Genomic DNA, 22,020 nt, shown 5'->3' with positions numbered 1-22,020 from the left:
AAAATCACAAGGAATCTGTCCCCAAAATTCCTAGAACTATTAAATGACTTCAGGAAAGTCCTAAGATATAATATCAATATGCAAAACTTGATGATATTTCCATAAACTATCAGTAAACACATGGCAACTGAAATTAAGAACACAACTCCACTTATAATCACCCTAAATATGGATGCCTGGGTGGCTCAGCAGTTAAGCATCTGCCTTTAGCTCAGGGCGTGATCCTGCAGTCCCAAGAACGAGTCCCGCATCAGGCTCCCTGCATGGAGCCTGCTTCTCCCTCTGCCTGTGTCTCTGCCTCTCTCTGTGTGTCTCTCGTGAATAAATAAATAAAATATTTTTTAAAAATCACCCTAAATAATTAAAACTTAGGCATAAATTTAATAATAAATGTTTGAAACTTACATGCTGAAGATTACAAAATGCTGATGAAGGAAATCAAAGATCTAAATAAATGAGAGACATAGCATGTCATGGATTGACAAAGATGTCAATTTTCCCCATATCCATCTCTAGGTTTAAATATAATTCTTATCAAAACCTCAGTATTTTTTTTGCAGATATAGATATTTGTACTCTAAAACTTATACGGAAAAGTGAGTAACCTAGAATAGGTAATAGCTAAACAATTTTGAAAAAGAACAAAATGGGAAGAATCACTCTACTCAATCTTAAGATATACTAGGTACAGTAATCAATAGAGTGGATATTAAATAAGAGATAGACACGGAGATAGACACAGATCCATGGAACAAAACAGAGAGCCCAAAACAAGGCCATGCAAATACCCAAATTCATTTTTGACAAAGATGAAAGAAGTAATTCCATGGTGGAAATGTAGTCTTTTTCACAAATGGTTCTGGTGCAAAAAGACATTACCAAGGCCAAAAAAGACCAACCAAACACACATCTTGACTTAGGTCTCATACCTTATATAAAAATTAACTCAAAATGCATCATTAATTTAAATGTAAAATCTAAAATTATAAAACTTTTAGAAGAAAACACAGGAGAAAATCTTCACGAAGTAGGATTAGGCAAAGAATACAGAGAAAGGACACCAAAAGTATAATCAATAAAACTGATAAGTAGACTGTTTTAAAGATACAGTTTTATTCAATATGACAATTTGTTCTAAGTATGCTTTGCTATGCACTGCCATTTTCTTTTCTAATATTTCCAATTTAACTCCTTCATTATTTTTTACAAGCTCATGTGTACTAAGCATTCTTATTCCTATAGTACCAATGAATTAAAACATTCAGAGAAGCTAAGCAGCTAGTTCATGAAAAGTAGGAAAACCTGAGTTTGAATCCAGACTATTCCATCTCTAGACCCTATCCATACTCTTTTTACATAATTGTAATACCTCTAAAATCCAGAAAACCTATGTAAACTCTTACATATTGCTTGAGGAATTATAAATTGGAAAGACTACGTGGAAGATCAAATTTTCACATTATCAAGTAAGGCTGAAGATGCACAAAATCTATCTAGGTGGAAACCCAGTGAGTTTATTTGGAAGGAACTCACACACATTCCTTGTCGTCTCTCCTAAACTAACCATTATTCTGACAATGCTAATAATCATTTCCAACAGCATACAAGCATGTAATAAAACTTTCTATAGGGTTGTCCATACTATTTCCAATTCCTCTCTTCACATTTTCTATGGAAGCTCTCCAGCACAGCTTTCATTTCCATCAATTCATGAAAACAGCTCTTTGTGGTGATCACTAATGATCTAAATACTGTCAAACCCAAAAGTAATTTCTCAGTCCTTGTCTAACCTGAATCATCATGACTCCATGAATTATTCCTATTTTCTTCATTTTAGGATCTCTTGTTCATGGTTCTTAGCCTATTTTACTAGAAGTTAATTTTCAGCTTCTTTTGATGGTTCCTCTTCATCTTTCTGACTCTAGAGTTGAGATGCTGCACGGCTCAATCTTCAGATCTCTTCTTTTCTGTCTACACTGATGTCCCTGGTGATCTCAATTAGGACTTACGGTCCTTTAAATATTACCCCTGTGCTAATGATTCCTAAAACCTTTAAAAAAAAAGATTTTATTTATTTATTCATGAGAGATGCAGAGAGAGAGGCAGAGACATAGGCAGATGAAGAAGCAGGCTCCCTGCAGGGAGCCCAATGCAGGCTCAGTCCCAGAACCCCAGGATCACAACCTGACCAAAAGCAGATGCTCAACCACTGAACTACCAAGGCCCCTCTCTTTTCCTTTTTAAGACTTTCCCAAAACTTTTATATCTAACCCAAATGCTCTCCCAAACCCCTTACCCTACTTTTCTACCTTCCTGTTTAAGTGGCCTATCAACTTTATATTCAATGTCCGAAATTTAATTCTTGCCTTCCACTACCATCACCACAACCTGCTTTTTCCCTTTCTTAATCTATTTTTTAAATTCTTAACCAGCATTTTTTTAATAAAGATTTTTACTTATTTGAGAGAGAGCACGAGTGGAGGTGAGGAAGGGCAGAAGCAGAAGGAGACTCCCCTATTGAGCAGGGAACCCAATGCAAGCTCAATCCAGGACCCTGAGGTCATAACCTAAGCTGAAGGTAGACACTTAACTGAGTCAACCAGCGACCCCCAATTTTCTTAATTTAACACATTGCATCTATCTTGAAACTTTTTAGGCAAAAAACCTTCAAATTTATCTTGATTTCTCTTCTAACATCCCATGTCTCTAATCCAACAGAAAATCATGTCATCTCTTCCTTCAAAACATAACCAGAACATGTTATCATCCTCTCTACCACCCTAATCCAAAACATCAGCATCTCTCACATTTGTGAGGAGAAAGCAATGCTCTTAGCCATTTTCCATTTTTTAATTTAAGGGCTAGTTACACCATCCCCTTGACAGAACATTAACTCTAAAAGCAGGGACAAGATGAGGTAAATTATGAGCTATTATATATATATATATATAATGCTTTAGGCTTTCATGAAAAGAGGTAAGAGGTAATAGGAGAGATTCCTGAGTTATCTTTAGCATTCAGCCTTGTAAAGCAGAGTAGGATAGCAGTGAGGGATTCAGAAAAATGGCTGCAATCAAGATGGTCTGGTACATATTTACCTGGGGCATTACCTACAAAGCATCTTGAAGACCACAAAGATTCTACATTGAACAAGAGACTCATTATCCGGCATAGTTGGCATCTCAACATTAGGAAATCCGTAAGATTTTTTGAACCATCAAAAGAAAGTAACTGGGAGACCATGTATGAGTTACTTAGGTAAGCTGACCTTGGGTAAGTCACTAGACAGATTGAAATATATGGTAAGGAACAGATCTTTCCACTCAACAAAGCATGCTTATTGTAGGAATAAAATTCTTTTAGACTGCAGACTTTTAAAAGGTCTAGAACTCAAAATTCCCAAAGAATGTCTAGGATAGATTCCCTCCAAGGTGTTAATGGAGAGTGGAGAGTCTTTCAAAAAATATCCCTAATTAATGCCACAAAGATAGAATACTGGATTATTAGGCAGATCATGATCTTAGCCTAGTATGAAATTCTGATCAACAAAAATATGATAATGGCAATAATCTTATTAACTCAAGAGACCTATAGTATTAGTTTTACCATTGAATATAAGACTTTGGATAAGGAAGACTTACGAATTCTTACTGTTATAAAATTACATGATTTTATGATTTATTTACTGAGTACATACTACATCTGAGACATTGAGACAGTTGATGTGAGGGATACAAAGTATTACAAATTGATTCAATAGTGACATTCTTATTTTAGAATTGAAATGAATGGAAGACCACCTAAATATTCCTATACCTTCATTAGGCACAATGAAAATACCCTGAAAAAGCAAATTAAGTATGTACCTTTCAGTGCTGTTGTCTTTTCTTTTTCATCTGGACCTCCCTGCTGGATTTGTGCCATGCTTATCCAAATTGGCAACAAAATTAAAGAGCTCAAGGAAATAGACATCAATCTTCAGAAGACAGTCTAGAATGAATGAAAGCAATAAATTAAGCTCTACTCAATCCTACCTACTCCATGAGAACTTCGTAGATCCTCTCACTTGGGATTAATCTCTCTATTCTGATTTCCCACTGCATTTGTTGATGCCTATATACCACAATACTTATCATAGCCTGCCTTGTATTATAGTTATTTATGTATTTATCTGGGTCAGCTAACAGATTACAAGCACCAGGATAAAGGTATCGAGTTTTTGTCATCTTTTTCTGTCTCATGTCACCAAACACAATATTTTAGATAAACAGATACCTGAGGTTGGTGAATTTAATTTAGCTAAACTTACTATGTAAGTTTAGTTCTCTATCATCTAATGTTTTTTTTAATATCTTCCAGTAGTTTCAAAAGCCTGAAATTTCTTTCAAAATAAACCATAAGCATGTGCCAATTACAAGGTCAGAATGTCTTCCTTCTGAAACAGTCAGGAGAAAAATACATAAATACACAGAATAACTGTAAGCTACTTTGGTATAATTCAAAACACAACTTTAAGGGAAAAAGTTAGCTCTTTTAAAAAATGAAACTATGTCAAATTCAATGTCTGGAAGCCATACTCTATAAATGGCACTCCAGTAAATAATCATAATATATAATTATGATTTATTAAAAATATAATTTTGCTCTATTTTGGCCAAAGAGAAGGTATTCACACTATAAATAGATGGTCTTTTCCCAGGGTGTCCATGAAGACTAAAAGAAATTCACTATTCCTAAAGTTTAAAAGACAAAAACACAAAACATACAATGGAAAAAATTAAACTAATTCACTCAATCCATGATTGTTAATGAAATTATATAAAAACTACATTCATGACAACAATAAAAAAAGGCTGAATATTCCTGATAAAAGAACTCGATTTATTTGCTATCCACAAAGTAAACTTCATTTTCCGTTCAGACGGATATTTTATAATTATCTTTAAAAACTGGTCATTTTCATAATCAACAGAGTATAGAAGAAAATACTTTAAAAAAACTAATACTGAAAATAGTATTTTTAAACTATAAATGTTCCAAATAGTCATAAACCATATTGCTCTTATCTCAATTCTAACTGGAGGTATGGGGGCTATTACAAGAGGAAATACCTTTTGGCTTTACCATTAACTACATGTACCCTTGATAAATCATTTAACTTCTCTGTGTCTTATTTCCAAATATGAAAAATAGCAATGATAATCATGTTTCCCTCATACTGTTACAGGGAGGCTAAATGTAAAATATTTAGCATAGTAGCTGATGTGTAATTAAGTGCTCAACACAAGCTGACATATATTTTTTAATTGTTATAAATGTATCTTGGCTTCACCATTTAATAATAGCTCTATGGCCAGGGACATAAATTTTCAGTTTCCTCATTTCTAAAATGTAGCTCAAATATAGTGGTTGAGAATTAGTATTTTAGAAGGTATGCACACCTGACCAGTGCTATTACTAGCAGGAATGCTGTTGGTCAATGGAGGCTTCCTAATAGGGGAAACTAGAATATGAGAATATTTTTGATTGGGAACTCATTTTCACTTAGCAGGGAAGAAGTTCTGTGAATAGGTAACTGAAAACTTTATAAATCTACATGAATAAAATCTGGATTTTATTCCTTTCCTTTGAAGGAATGTGTCAATGTGTTGACACATTCCTTCGAAGAAACATATTGTAGTTTGTATGGTGAGTGATGTGTAAGACACCAGGGTGCAGTGGTGAGTTAAAAGAGATATAGTCATGGCCAGGTGAGGGCTTAACTCTCTAACTACCAAAACAAACTGCCAAATAGCCATTTTTAAAATATGTAAGACCTAGAATAATTATCACAATGTCATAAAAAAGCAATATTTGTATGCAAGAATTAGTCTTATCTGTCAAATCTTAGAAGTTTGAGCACAAGTTTTACCAGTAATTCCCTATTATACACCATCTTATAGCAGAAATTCAAGAGAAATGTTCATAATGAGAGATCCCACGCACTGCTCTCCGTTAACAATTCCACAACTAATATCTATAGGGACTTCTTGCAATGTTTATCCCTCCGCCAACCCAGTATTTCTTTTAAATATAAGCAGTTATTTTTCATTGGCCCCAAATTGCCTAATTTCTAAACAGAGTAATTTATACTATTATTTCATTGTGACTGTTTTAATAAGTCAAGTTATAAGATATTTTTGGTGCTAGAGTCATTTTCCAGATTCAAATTTTAAAGTTCTAGAGATCTAATGTACAGTATGGTGACTATAGTTAACAATCCTGCACTGCATACTTGAAAGCTGTTAAGAGAGTAAATCTTAAAAGTTCTCATCACAACACACAAAGACAGTTAACTATGTGAAGTGATGGATATGTTCACCAATCTTATTGTGGAATCATTTGCAAAATTGTACACCTTAGACTTACATAGTGTTATATGTCAATTATATCTCAAAAAAAAAAAAAAAACCTTGGGGAAAAAAGCTCTAAATACTGTGCAATGTTTAATAATACATTCCCCTTTTAGATTTTGATCTCCCTGAGGAAGTATCATGTCTGTCCCTAGCACATGTCTGGCATGTCTACAACTCACTGGGCATTTGTTTTTTGAATTTACAAATGAATGAGTAAAAGACGGGGGGGAAAAAAGATTCACATTTTTAAGAATCATTTTTAAGATTCTCAAGGTTATACAGCAATTAATAATCATATTTTATATGAGATAACAAAAAATATGTCACAATTTACTAAAATGATGATACATGTTAGGAGACTACTAATTATCATCTGTAATCCTAAACCTTCTAGGAGCAGATGCAAAGCAGGTAGCATGAAGCAAAAGCGATTTGTCTGTTGCTCTTTTATTCACTGTTAGATTTTTACCCTCTCGAGTTATTTTCCATGGCTGTGGCACAGCTGGTGAAGCTAAATCAGGAACATTATAAATTCTCAATTTAGTTTTCCTAATAAAAATTCAGAGTTATAACCTGCATGACCACAGATAAACACTACTGAAAATGCAGCCAGCAAGCCGTTTGATACATTTGATATATATTAATATGTACACTCAACATAGTTTATTTAGTATTATCTGATGGAGTTTAGGTTATAGGGAATAAAGTGGTAGAAGGTTTTTACTGATGTGAATTGGGACACAGTTGACATGTTGTATACTTCATGATAACCAGTGCTGTTTAAATATGGTTTCCTAGAAATGGTTATAGTATAAACTAGATTCAAAACATCTCAGTTTGCAATTTCATTCTGTGAACTACACAAAGCAATTATCATATCTTCTTTCCTTCTATGATTCCAACAGAGAATCCACTATGTCTAAATAAAGCTATAAATAACTTGTCATCTGTAATCTTTATCCAGTCAGCATTTCAAAACATGAAACAGTAGAATATTTCTTAGTTGCCCTGTTTGCTCAAAATGTGGCATGAGTACTTATGTATAGGAAAATACACTGATGTCTAAGTTTTCTCCATCTGTTTGTTTTTAGGTAGGTACTAAATAAGAACTAGATATAGATGACTTCACAATAGAAGGTCTTTCCAACCTCACATTCTTTTTTTTTTAACAAATTAATTAATTAATTAATTAATTTATTTATTTATTTATTTATTTATGAGACAGAGTTAGAGAGTAAAAATGGTGGGGAGGGGCAAAAGAATAAGAGGAAGGAGAGGGAGAAGCTCCTGCTGAGCAAGGAGCCTGACTCAGGGCTCAATCCCAAGACCTCAAGATCATGACAGGAGCCAAAAGCAGACACTTAAGTGACTGAGCCACCGAGGCACCCCGCCACCTCATATTCTGAATGCAATGAGGGAAGTATAAAATAAAATAATCCTGGATAGCTTATAGTTTTGAGGCTGCAGCACACAAAAAATGTGTTTTGGAGAGAGAGTGTGTGTGTGTGTGTGTACATATACACATGAGCAATAGGGAAAAGGCTGAAGAACAAGGAGCAGACATGGAAGATAAAGCCCAGAGTAATATGGGCTCTTGGTGCATAGAAAATGACAGCTTCTATAGAGAATGACATCTATGCTTGGATCAAGGCTTAGCAAGGAGTAGAAATAGATGACTCCAATCTAATCCTTTCTAAAATAATTCCTTTAGTTTACCAGGCAATATGATATAGAGGTTTGTAATGAGAAAGTGAGCTTTTTAATCTCAATTCCACCTCCTAGGAACTGGGTGACTTTGAGAAACTCTTTAACTTCTCTAAGTTATGGAAATGACAAAGAAAATAAGAACACTTGCTTGTACAGGCAATTATGAGGATTATATTGAAGAATGTACACAAAAAACATTTTGAAAACTAAAATTTCTCTATAAATATTAGTAATCCACATAGTTTCAAACATATTTGGGTTCCAATTAATTTGTACTCAAACGCAAGGACACCCAACTCAGTACAACTTAGAGGAATCAGAAACTTCTGATGTGTGCCATTTGGATGAATTCTAAGAAGGATTAATAAAGCCCCATTATAAATACCTGTGGAGTTGACTTGGGTTTCCAAGACTATATTGAAGATAGAAATAATGAAATTTAAATTAATTTTTAAAATATAATTTATTCATATTTTTCTAATCTTATTAAAAATGTATGTCTGGAAAATGTTCAAGTATGTGAGTTCTGCCCTAATTTAGATAAAAATGTGTCCAAAGAATACTGTTCTAACTATCTCCCAAACAGCATATGTTGGCCACAAAGTTATCAAGTCCTTTCATACTCATTACCTTACTAGGTCATCACTACCAATGGCAAGGGTAGGAGTATTTGATATATCTGTATTTTATAGAGATGAGGCATCCTGAGCTTTGTAAAGTTAAATAACCTGGCTCAAGCATCCCAATGGTAAGGGGATTCTAACTCTGGTCTTCTGACTCCTACTTAGAAGAAGCACCTACTTATGAGTCCTCTACCTGCATGGTGGAGTCAAACCATTTAAACTATTCCAGTTTCAATTTCCAGTTTATCCTACAGAAAGTTTTCACTTTCATATACTAATTTATATTATCAGGAAGTATTACAATTTAGAGACTGACTAAGTTGGATGTAGTTAATTATATAGAGATGAAAGCTGTCAACCAAAACTGTCTCAGTCTACTTGGTTGCTGTTCAGAATTAAGATTGATAAAAATTATTCCTCATCATTCCTCACAATCCTTTGGTACGTCAAATATCTAAAACAAAGAGTCAAAAGTTAAGGCATATAAAATACAAAGATTTCAGAAGAAACTAATAATGCATTACTGTGCCTTTTTAACAGGTTCCAAAACTGGAAGCCATCTGGGTAGGTGTCACATTGTTTTGTGTCAAGCAAAAAGACAAACTCAACAAGGCTAGAATGAAATCTTTAGAATATCTGCAAAACAATGCTAAAACTGAAACTAATAAATTAAAGACTAAGAAAATTCTCACATTTGAAGACTCTCAAAAGAAAAAAGTAATTTAAGCAATCTTTTATGAAGTTTTCATAATATGGAGCAGAAATAGCAGAACTATGGCTGAGGACAAAATAATTCTCAAATATATAAGCTCAAAACATTGGAAAAACAGTATCTCAAACAAATAGCCTCTTTTATTTACATGGGTCAAGTATAATGTCACATAAGCTACTTTAGAGACTTTGAATTCTATGGTAAATATAAACAATAAAAAATAAACAATATTATAAATATACATAACTCCAGGCCAAATTAGACAAATAGAAACTAACTATATCCATAAGATTTTTGAAGTAGCCAATACTATGAAATAGTACTAATACCTTACTTTCAAAAGTCTACATCAAATTTTCTCATTCTAAAAAAAAAAATTTCTCATTCCCGATATATGCTTACCAGTAACTCACTAAACTATGTAAACTCAAGGTTCAACTTAGATTTTAAAATATAATATGCATGTGGTAGACACGAAGGTAAACCCCTAGCCTACATGCCCCCTTCAAGGGGAACTTGCTACTCAGTGGCAAGGAGTACAGTTAGCAAAGAGCCTCCAACTGCTGCCCACTTCAGAGTCTGTCTCAGATGCTAAGAGTTGCCTTATTCAAGGTCATGTCTTTCCCAGGCTGACTGGCTTAGTTGCTGATTGAGCCAGGTTGGAATATGAAGGCACCACCATTTCAGACTAATGCAGGACAACTCTGACAGGCAATATTGCTCCAGAGCTCACTATCAGGTTGGTGGAGGTTTCATCAGACCTGCATTAATCCAAATTCTCCCTCCAATCAATCCAGTTGTCCTCCTCCTTTTCTTAAGTGTTGATCTTTAATAAACATCTTGCACTCCAAATTTTATCTCAGCATCTGCTTCTGAAAAATCCAAGCTGTGATAATGTACTTTTCTAAATATTTTTTCTGAAAGTGAAAAAAAATTGACGTGTTAAGAGACAAGATGTGTCCAGAATATATAAAGAATTCTGGCAATCAACAATGAAGATGAATAACTCAATTTCAAAAATGGACAAAGGATATGAATACACATTTCTCCAAAGAAGATATACAAATGACCAAAAAGCACAAAAAAATATATGCTCAACATTATTAGTCATGAGGAAAATGAACATCAAAACCACAAAAACATACCACTTCGCATCCTAAGGCACAGCTATAATCAACAGGAAAAATGATAACACGTACTGGTAAGAATGCAGAGAAAATGAAACCCTCATACATTGTTAGGTGGGATGTAAACTGGTATACATTTTAGAGAAGTTTGGCAGTTCCTTAAAATATTAAACAGATTTACCATATGACCTAGCAATTCCACTTTAGGTATATATCCAAGAGAAATGAAAACACATATACATAGCAAAACTTTTACATAAGTATTCCTAAAAGCATTATTCATAACTGCCTAAAAGTAAATGTCTATCGAGTGATGATTAAACAAATTATGGCATATCCATACAACAGAATGTTATTCATTAATAACAAATGAAGTACCGATACATGCTACAACATGAATAGCCTTGAAAACATTATGCTAAGTGAAAGAAACCAGTTACAAAAGACCATTATAATATGAAATGACAAGAATAGGCAAATCCACACAAAGAAAAAGTAGATTAATGGGTTTTGGGTGTTAGAGGTGGGGAGTAAAGAGTGACTGCTAATAGGTACAAGGTTTCTTTTTGAGGTAAGGATTCCCATAGTCCAAAAGAGGTATACACTGGAGTAGTGTACCTCACCGAATATTAAATGGCTCTCTCTCTCTCTCCAGGTCTTCTCTCCAGCTATAATTTCAAAATGTCAAGAAGAGGAAGAGGGGGAAGAGGCTTGCCCCTTCCACTCATTCTTCTCTATTCCTTTTATGAAACAGAAGTGATAAGTGAACTGTAGGCAGACTCATTTAAAGAACTTCTCTCTTCAAATGTCCCTGCCATCCTTCCTACCAGAGCTAGGCTGGCAACCTGCTCCATCTAGACATTAGGGGCAAATACAGTATTTCCTAGGTATAAAAGGTAAACATTATATATAAAGTTTTTGTAAATCACAGTTCTCTAGTCTAGCTACTTCCAAGTCTGTGCATTGCATGTTGTCTGTCAATGACAATGTGCCTCCCTGGCTTGTCACTAGTCTTTACATACCTCTTCTAATGATTTACTGATTTACTTTGGTTATGATTTAGTTAATTCCTTGACTATATACCACTTAATAACACCCCAATTTTACCTAATTTCTAACAAAGAATGAAATTTAATAATAATTGCTTTATTATTATCAGAACTGATCCCACATATTGTATTAACTTACTTCAAAGTAAATATTCGATAAAGGAGGAAAGACTATCCATTGGAAGAAAGACAGTCTCTTCAATAAATGGTGCTGGGAAAATTGGACATCCACATGCAGAAGAATGAAACTAGACCACTCTCTTTCACCATACACAAAGCTAAACTCAAAATGGATGAAAGATCTAAATGTGAGACAAGATTCCATCAAAATCCTAGAGGACAACACAGGCAACACCCTTTTTGAACTCGGCCATAGTAACTTCTTGCAAGATACATCCACAAAGGCAAAAGAAACAAAAGCAAAAATGAACTATTGGGACTTCATCAAGATAAGAAGCTTTTGCACAGCAAAGGATACAGTCAACAAAACTCAAAGACAACCTACAGAATGGGAGAAGATATTTGCAAATGACATATCAGATAAAGGGCTAGTTTCCAAGATCTATAAAGAACTTATTAAACTCAACACCAAAGAAACAAACAATCCAATCATGAAATGGGCAAAAGACATGAACAGAAATCTCACAGAGGAAGACATAGACATGGCCAACATGCATATGAGAAAATGCTCAGCATCACTTGCCATCAGGGAAATACAAATCAAAACTACAATGAGATACCACCTCACACCAGTGAGAATGGGGAAAATTAACAAGGCAGGAAACAACAAATGTTGGAGAGGATGCGGAGAAAAGGGAACCCTCTTACACTGTTGGTGGGAATGTGAACTGGTGCAGCCACTCTGGAAAACTGTGTGGAGGTTCCTCAAACAGTTAAAAATATACCTGCCCTACGACCCAGCAATTGCACTGTTGGGGATTTACCCCAAAGATACAAATGCAATGAAACGCCGGGACACCTGCACCCCGATGTTTCTAGCAGCAATGGCCACTATAGCCAAACTGTGGAAGGAGCCTCGGTGTCCAACGAAAGATGAATGGATAAAGAAGATGTGGTTTATGTATACAATGGAATATTACTCAGCTATTAGAAATGACAAATACCCACCATTTGCTTCAACGTGGATGGAACTGGAGGGTATTATGCTGAGTGAAGTAAGTCAGTCGGAGAAGGACAAACATTATATGTTCTCATTCATTTGGGGAATATAAATAATAGTGAAAGGGAAAATAAGGGAAGGGAGAAGAAATGTGTGGGAAATATCAGAAAGGGAGACAGAACGTAAAGACTGCTAACTCTGGGAAATGAACTAGGGGTGGTAGAAGGGGAGGAGGGCGGGGGGTGGGAGTGAATGGGTGACGGGCACTGGGTGTTATTCTGTATGTTAGTAAATTGAACACCAATAAAAATAAATAAAAAAAAAAAAAAAAAAAAAAAAAAGTTAGAAATATACCATTTGCTATACAAACAAAAATAAAGAAAAACTTAAGCATATAATCAAGCAATTTACTCTTAATGCCAGTAAACCATACTAATAACATCAGCAATAAAATTTAATGGTAAAGTTAAGCTTAGTGGAGACCACATTTGTACTGCAAATAAGGCATTTAAGTACCACTCATATTCAGTGTCTACTGACAGTGCATTCTTTGTTGTTTACTTAGGGAGAAAATCTCTGTGAAGTCTGATTTTACCGAAATGTGTTAACAATGAGGAATGTTATCATTTAAGTGCCTTCAGAATGGATTTTTTTCACTTCTAGAATTTCCCAATTCTTTATAAAGTGATAGTACTTTCTAGAATTTCACGTTTGTACCATATTTCAACAACGCCCAATCATGGAACCAACAGGCAATGAATTCAGAAAGATGTGGGGAGGCTCTATATTGCTGTGATACTACAAAATCTGATCTTAAAAAAAAAGAGAATTAGGAATTCGGAATCTCAAGTCATCATTTTAAACTACCATATTAGTTACAGTGGTTATTTACTTCATTCGGGAAACAATACACACAATTCATACCTTTCCTAAATTAACAAAGGGTTTGAGACAACAAAATTCTCTTATTCCAAAAGCAAAGGGCTTTGAACCCTGTTGGCGTTATAAAATATTTTGCCCTAACAAAGACAACTCTTACTTAGCCACAATATTAATTACAGGAAATTAACTCTGTGGCACTGAAGTCGTCAGCACAAGGGCACTGTGTGGAATGTTAAGCCATTTATGTTATTAGACCTATGCTTAAACACAGTATGCCAGATGGCTCTCATTACTATTGTCTACATGAGCACAAAGGGGTGGAATCCCTTCCCATGATCGTGCGAGTCAAGAATTTTACAACTAGATTTCAACATTATAGATAGGTCTGCTGAGTGACCCTCCTGTTGAGAATAACAAAGAAGGTCCATTACAAAACTTAGAATATCTACAAATGTTGCTCACTAAATTATCATAAAGGAAGAAATAACAATTTCAATATTTGCAGGAAAAGTATTTAATAAAATTTGATACTTATTTTTGGAAGAGAAGCCAAAGCAAAGGAGGAAAAAAGGAATACCTTTAATGTAATAAAGAGGTTCAACAAAACAAAAATACAGTAAAATTGCTCTTCATGGTAATATATTAAAAACATTCCTTTTAAAATCAGGCACCAGGGCAGCCCGGGTAGCTCAGCGGTTTAGCGCCACCTTCGGGCCAGGGCATGATCCTGGAGACCTGGGATCAAGTCCCATGTCAGGCTCCCTGCATGGAGCCTTCTTCTCCCTCTGCCTGCCCTTCCCTCCCTCTCTCTCTCTCTCTCTCTCTCTCTCTCTCTGTCTCTCATGAATAAATAAAAATCTTTAAAAAAATAAAAATAAAATAAAATCAGGTATCAGAAAAGAATGCCCATCATTACCACTTTACTACTTTTTACTTCTAATCAAAGTTTTCTGGGGGTTCTACTAGTATAAAATATGAAAAAGTAAATAAAAATGTATCAGGATTGAAAAGAGAAAGTTTTTATTTGCAGGTAATATGACTACACAAAACAACAAAACAAAATAAGAAGAGCCAAGAAACAAAAATTTCTAGATCAAAAATGAAGAGTATTTAAGTCTATTATTAGAAATAAAAAGAATATAGCATGATGGCTAAAGTGATTTTTATATAAAAACAAAGTATATTTATAAACACCAACAATAGTTATAAAGCATAATTTTTTTAAAAAAGACATCATTTTTAAATGCAAAAAATAAAAACCTACAAAGAATAAGTCCAACAAAATATGTGTTAAACCTATATGCACAAATTGATAAAATGTTATTGAAAGACATTAATAAGACTGAAATATATGACAAGATGTATCATATTCACGGACAGGAAAACCCAAGACTCTAAAGATATCAATTTTTCTCTAACTGATAAGTGGATTCAATATAATTCCACTCAAACCCAACAAAATTTGGAAAAACTAATTCAAAAAGTTCTAAGAAGAATAGCCAAGAATATTTAAAACACACTTCTAAAGAAGAAGAATATTATAGGAAGACTTGCCTTACTAGGTATCATCATAAGTAACACAGTAAGTCATTACTAATGGAATAAATAAATTGATCAACAGAACTACAAAACATATCTATATAACAGATTCATGTGACACAGATGACACTAATAGATCACTGGAGAAAGAATGGACTTTTCAATTGGGACAACTGGTTAACTACTATATAGAAATAAATAAATGATACTTACCTCACTCCTTACATAAAGATCAATTTTGAATGGATTAAGGGCATAATGTAAAACTTTAAACTTTTAGGGAAAATATAGGAAACTACTATTATGAAACTGGAGCAAGGAAAAAATGTGTATTATTTTACACCTGCTAGACTAGAAATAATTAAGAAGTCTGACAATATCAGAAGTGAAAGAGAATGGAGTCAAAGGGAAATTCTTATTCATACTGCTAAGCAAAATATAAATTAGTAGGGAGACCTGGATGGCTCAGTTAGAAGAGCATGTGACTCTTGATCAGGGGTTGTGAGTTCAAGCTCCATACTGGGTATGGAGATTACATACACAAACATACTGAAAAAAATTCCAACTACCATTTTAAAAAACAGCAAAATATACATTAGTGTAAAAATTTTCAAAAAACTGGCATGATATTTCCAAATTAAAATTCTTATAATCTTAATCCAACAATCTTATATCTTGATTCAGTACCTGGTCCTGTTCATGCAGACAATAAGACAGGTATGTAAATGTTCATAGAATATTCATGTCATCAAAAAGCCAGTTTATTCATTATCTATAACTATATAATAAATTACTTCAAAATGTAGTTGCCAAAAATAATAAACACTTATCATAATCTCTTACAGTTTCTGTAGATCACAAATCTGAGAGCAGCCCATCTGGGAGGTCCTGAATCTGGCTCATGAGGCTACAAGTAAGATATATCGGACAGGTCTGCAATCATCTTAAGGCCTGGCTAAAGATACAGGTAACTCACACAGATAAGTTATTGATACCCATTGCTGTTGGAAGCCTCATTCCCTCCCACATGGGCTTCTTCACAAGTCGGCTTGAGGATTACCAAGACGTGGCCTCTGAGAAAGGCCCAGGAGAGCAAGGGGAAAGCTGCCAAAGTCTCAGCATCACTTCCTTTTTATTAAAATAAATAAATAAATAAAAGATTTTATTTATTTATTCATGAGAGACACAGAGAGAGAGAGAGAGAGAGGCAGAGACACAGGCAGAGGGAGAAGCAGGGTCCATGCAAGGAGCCCGATGTGGGACTCGATCCCGGTCTCCAGGATCACACCCTGGGCTGCAGGCGGCGCCAAACCACTGCGCCACCGGGGCTGCCCTCAGCATCACTTCCTTGACACTCAACCAGCACAGGAAGCAATCCTGTTCAATGCAGGAGGGGTCTATACAAAGGCATGGATATCAAGAAGCAAAAATCACTGGGACTATCTTAGAGTCTGGCAACCAAAACTGGAAAGGGTTGTTCTCCAATTATAGGAGGGCAAATCTATTGCAATGTATTAATAGAGGTGGATACTATATAATAGTCAAAGTGAATAAATCACAATAACACTAAAAAATATGGATAAATTCTCTAAATTTTCAAATAATATTGAGTTAACAACTTAAGAAACTACAGACAATATAATATTTATCTAGAGCTCAAAAACAAACTAAACTAAAACAATTTATAGGTATCACAATTTAGGTAATAAAACTATAAGAAAAATCAAGAGAAAAACACAAAATTCAGAATAATGATTATCTCTGAGATGGGGATCTCAGGGATCATGATCTGAGCCAAAGGCAAAGCTCAACCACTGAGCCACCCAGGCGTCCCAGAATAAACAGGTTATTGAGTAAACTGCAGATATCAATAAAATATTGTATCCAATCTAAAATCCAATTGATTCATTGCATATTTTGAAATGAAACTAATTTTCTGAATAAAAACTGATTTCCTCAAAAGCGTTGGCACCAGTTATTTAAAAAGATAAACTGGGCAGCCCCAATGGTTCAGTGGTTTGGCGCCGCCTTCAGCCCAGGGTGTGATCCTGGAGACACGGGATCAAGTCCCACGTTGGGCTCCCTGCGTAGAGCCTGCTTCTCCCTCTGCCTGTGTCTGTGTCTCTCTCTCTCTGTCTCTCAGGAATAAATAAATAAAATCTTTTAAATAAATAAATAAATAAACTGTAAATGTTTTTTAAAACATCTATTAAAAATAACATTCAACAACTTTACACTAAAATATGTAAAAATATAAGGATGCATTTCTGAAAATGTCAAATGTCATTTATGTTTTTGTTCATTGTTTCGTATATTGCCTCTAAAAGTATAATTAGTAAAATTGGCCTTTGAGAATATATAAGTGATTAAAATTTTTTATGCAGGCATAGGGGCAGTTATAAGCAACTGGAAAAAGAAAGATAAAGACTGGGCAGCCCCGGTGGCGTGGCAGTTTAGCACCGCCTGCAGCCCGGGGCCTGATCCTGGAGATCCAGTCCCACGTCGGGCTCCCTGCCTGGAGCCTGCTTCTCTCTCTGCCTGTGTCTCTGCGTCTCTCTGTCTCTCTCTGTGTTGCAGATAGATAGATAGATAGATAGAAAAAAAGAAAAGAAGAAAAGAAAAGAAGAAAAGAAAAGAAAAGAAAAGAAAAGAAAAGAAAAGAAAAGAAAAGAAAAGAAAAGAAAAGAAAGATGGAGACTAAGAACTCAATTCAGAAGAATCTGTCCCCTTTACTACTAACCGATGGGCTCTAGTCACAAAAAACTATTTCCCACAGAGTATCATCTGCCAATTTTTCAACATGACACAAAAATGGGCTTTAATTCTGAGGAAAAAAAACAGTAATAACATTCCATGCTTTCCAAAATAAGGTGAAAAAGGAAAATGCTGTAACAGCAGCCACTGGAGGGAGGACTTGATGTTAGAATAAGAATAAAACAAGCATAAAATATTTTATCTGGTGCTTTGTCTGAACATAACATTTTGTTAAATTCATTTCTATTTGTTTAAATGACAAATGCTGAAAACACTGCTTTTTCTGCAAGAGAGTTAAACTTCCTTTCACTGAAAAACAGATGTTGATTCCACCATCTTTTATTGGTGCACAAATTAGCAGTAAGAAAATTATAAAGCTGCTTAGACTAACAAAGAATTAGCATCAATACTTAGCCAAACTATATAAAGGCCTATATTTGATTTTAAATAAGCTTATAGGGATCCCTGGGTGGCGCAGCGGTTTGGCGCCTGCCTTTGGCCCAGGGCGCGATCCTGGAGACCCGGGATCGAATCCCACATCGGGCTCCCGGTGCATGGAGCCTGCTTCTCCCTCTGCCTGTGTCTCTGCCTCTCTCTCTTTCTCTCTCTGTGACTATCATAAATAAATAAAAATTTTTAAAAAAATAAATAAATAAATAAATAAATAAATAAATAAATAAGCTTATATTTTGTTCATTTGAAATACCATCCACAAATTTTTCTTGAAAAGTAACCCCTCAGGTATTACTTAGACCCTACCTGAAATCTGACTGTAGCATTACTCTTCATGTGGTTGAAGGGTTTGGTTTAGTTTCTAATGAAAATATTCATATATTTTAATACTTGATGTAAACCTGGTGTTCCACGTACACACACACACACACACACACACACACACACATATCCATATACACACTCACACTTCAAACCTTCAGTGCTGGCCATTTACAGATCACTAACAGATTTATTATATAAAGCAAGTTTAAATAAAGATTCAAAACATAAATCACAGAACTGGAAGGGCAGGGAAGCTATCTCTTTCACATTCCCAGTTTCTATTTTAACAGTGGTTATATACTATACAATAGACACCAGGCTTGTATAAAGTCCTGAAACAATTCTAAACATAACTCCCTTCCCATTTAAAATGATTCCTTACACAATCAATATTTTAGAATTGACTTCTTCAACTCAAGAATCCTACTGCGTTTAATCAATGAGCCAACAAAACTGCCAGTTCTGAGTAACCATTCAGAAGGAAAAGCAAGAAATGAAGTGCAGAGTAAAGTCTGAAATACTTTCACTAGAGGGACACAAAAATTCATCCGACAAGATATTCAAGTGAGTAGGGTACACCTAAACTAAGAAAATGGATCTTAAGAAAAATTGGCAACAACAAATACAGAAATAATATAACTCAGACACTTGTGCAAAAAGAAAAATTTAACAAGGCTATCAATTAAAATGACACATACTATATCAAAGATGTGTTTCTAAAATACTTTAATATTATTAATGTTTTAAAAGTATAGGGGAGAAAAGTATAGGGAAACTATTTTAGGACTTTGGTAAAAATGGGGAAAAAATGGAATTTTATGAAGTAAATAATTGGCCCTTAATTTTTTATGTTTTAATTTTTAGATCTCCCTAATATTAACAGGACTTTAAACCTGGAGAGAAAATATATGGGAAAATATATATGGAAAAATGCCTGAAGTATTCACTTACCAACAATAAACCAAAGCTTTGTTAGTACAGAATGTAAAGCATAAAGAAAACCTCACCCAAATGTTTGGCAAAAATTCAAAACATGTGTTAGGCAATAAGACATCTTAATAAATAAGATTACCAATAGCTCTGTAACTCTGTAGGTAAATATGTGTTGAAAGGTTGAAATTAATGACAACAAACATAAATGACTATTGCTTTAAAAATTGTGCTGCTGGGATCCCTAAGTGGTGCAGTGGTTTGGCGCCTGCCTTTGGCCCAGGGCGCGATCCTGGAGACCCGGGATCGAATCCCACATCGGGCTCCCGGTGCATGGAGCCTGCTTCTCCCTCTGCCTATGTCTCTGCCTCTCTCTCTCTCTGTGACTAACATAAATAAATAAAAATTAAAAAAAAAATTGTGCTGCTGTTGCTATTAGGCCAACCCTTAGAGAAAACAAAAGGTGGTTGGGCTCTGAGAGAAATACATTTTAATGTTTATGTCTAAGACTCTCTAACGAAAAAACCTTTTATTTTTAGAGTAATCTTTACTACAATGTGTTATTTCATTTTACTCAGATTTTGTTTCTTCTATATCTTTCATAATAAAATTCATGTTTAATTAAAAATAAAGTTTAGGGCAGCCTCAGTGGCCCAGCGGTTTAGCGCCGCCTTCAGCCCAAGGCATGATCTTGGGGACCCAGGATTGAGTCGCGCATCCGGCTCCCTGCATGGAGCCTGCTTCTCCTTCTGCCTGTGTCTCTGTCTCTCTCCTTTTGTGTCTCTCATGAATAAATAAATAAAATCTTAAAAAAAAAAAAAGTTTAAATTTTAGGACATGAAGTATTTCTACTCTGACACTTTTCACTTATTACCTTTCCTGAAACGTTTTCCTCAAATACTGTACTCTCAGAAGTACTTCATGAATTTTAGCTCTTTGTATTTTACATTACAGTCATCTATGTACAAGTCGTATCATCTCTCAGAGGATAAGCATTGTGCCTTTCACATCTTGGCATTTCTTACATAATATGAGTTCATAAATGTTGTCACCAGTAGGGCTTTGCAACATAATCAAAGCCTATAAAAGCAGATAACATCACCCCAAAATGGAGGAAGTAAGGATAACTAATGCAAAAATGAGTCCTTGGGGATCCCTGGGTGGCTCAGCGGTTTGGCATCTGCCTTCGGCCCAGGGCGTGGTCCTGGGGTCCTGAGATCAAGTCCCGCATCCAGTACCTTGTGTGGAGCCTGCTTCTCCCTCTGCTTCTCTCTCTGTCTCTGTGTCTCTCATGAATAGATAAATAAAATCTTAAAAAAAAAAAAAAGAGTCCTTACTTCATTTTTGAAACTGCATTTATACAATTTAGTAAACAAGTAATACTAAATGATACTCTTTCAAATGAGGCCTAGTAGCTAATTTAGATTAATCACTTAAATAATAAAGAGAGAGACTATTAGAGGATATCACAGGATTTAGATGATGTGTATAGTCAAGGTCTCATTCAGGAAGCAGTAATACACAGTAGAGACAACAGTCACATAGAAACAGAGGGTTTACATAATATTTGTAATCAGGGCCGCATTCAGAAGGAAGGAATACAATCTAAAAAATAATAGCTGTAAGGAAACACAGTATCACTTCATTACTGGGTTGAGACATAGGCAGAATCTTCCATCTTTTTCTAAGTTTAAGACTGATTTTAGGATTTCAGAGTGTTCTGAAATGTATAGTAGACCAGAAAACTTTAAGGATGCATAAACAGAGCTGCATGGAAAATGAATATACTATCTTTTAATAATCATATGGCTCAATGAAAGTACAAGACTGATCCAATGAGAAACTTTTCAAGAAAGAGGAAAATAGTAGAAGAGCAAAAAGACATCCCTCTCAAATAACACTCCTGCAACTTCTCCCATTAGGTTAACACATAAACAATCTTAGCTGTTTTATGTATATAGGATATATGACAGATGATGGCAAACTGACTCATAAATGGGAAAGAACCGCAAGATTTCAAACCATTTGTAAACATTTGAATGTAACAAATTCTGACATTTTAACTCTGATTTTCTACTCCAGGCACTTGATTTTGCAATGCCAGGTATATGGAAGAGAGTAGAAAAATCAAATTAAAAAAAATTAATCCAGGATTGCATTCCATCTACACCCTAACCATCTCTACCTAATAGTCAATTTACCAAAATACCAAATTTACCAATATGGTAAATTAGCTGCAGTAGTGGAAAACTAATAGCAAATAACTACAAGTTAGAATGTGTAACCCTTCGGCTCATTTCAGCAATCTATGATGTTTTAGGCATTATATGTAGGGCAGACATAGATTATCAATGTTTTCCAAAGTTCACTATATAATAAATTACTGAACAAAATCAATAAAATAA

At 34.8% G+C, this 22,020-nt stretch overlaps 1 protein-coding gene across 25 annotated transcripts in view; it reads right to left on the bottom strand.

The window, feature by feature from the left end:
• Positions 1-22,020, bottom strand: part of ARB2A (ARB2 cotranscriptional regulator A) — a 413,754-nt gene that overhangs the window by 372,446 nt on the left and 19,288 nt on the right. For 17 of the 25 annotated variants that reach the window (XM_072791456.1, XM_072791470.1, XM_072791354.1 and 14 more), the window contains exon 2: positions 20,854-20,925. The exons of 2 other annotated variants lie outside the window; for them this stretch is intronic. In XM_072791456.1, coding sequence (XP_072647557.1) covers positions 20,854-20,908 — 55 coding nt within the window. In that variant the 5' untranslated portion in view covers positions 20,909-20,925. Of the gene's footprint in view, positions 1-3,866; positions 3,991-20,853; positions 20,926-22,020 lie in introns of all 25 variants that reach the window. 6 more of the 25 variants (XM_072791437.1, XM_072791466.1, XM_072791366.1 and 3 more) reach the window with 2 other exon arrangements.

The sequence above is a fragment of the Canis lupus genome, chromosome 2, assembly GCF_048164855.1.
Source record: "Canis lupus baileyi chromosome 2, mCanLup2.hap1, whole genome shotgun sequence".
In the NCBI taxonomy this organism is placed as follows: Eukaryota; Metazoa; Chordata; class Mammalia; order Carnivora; family Canidae; genus Canis; species Canis lupus.
The sequence above is the reverse complement of the archived record's forward strand: the minus strand, read 5'-3'. Positions and strand labels throughout refer to the sequence as shown.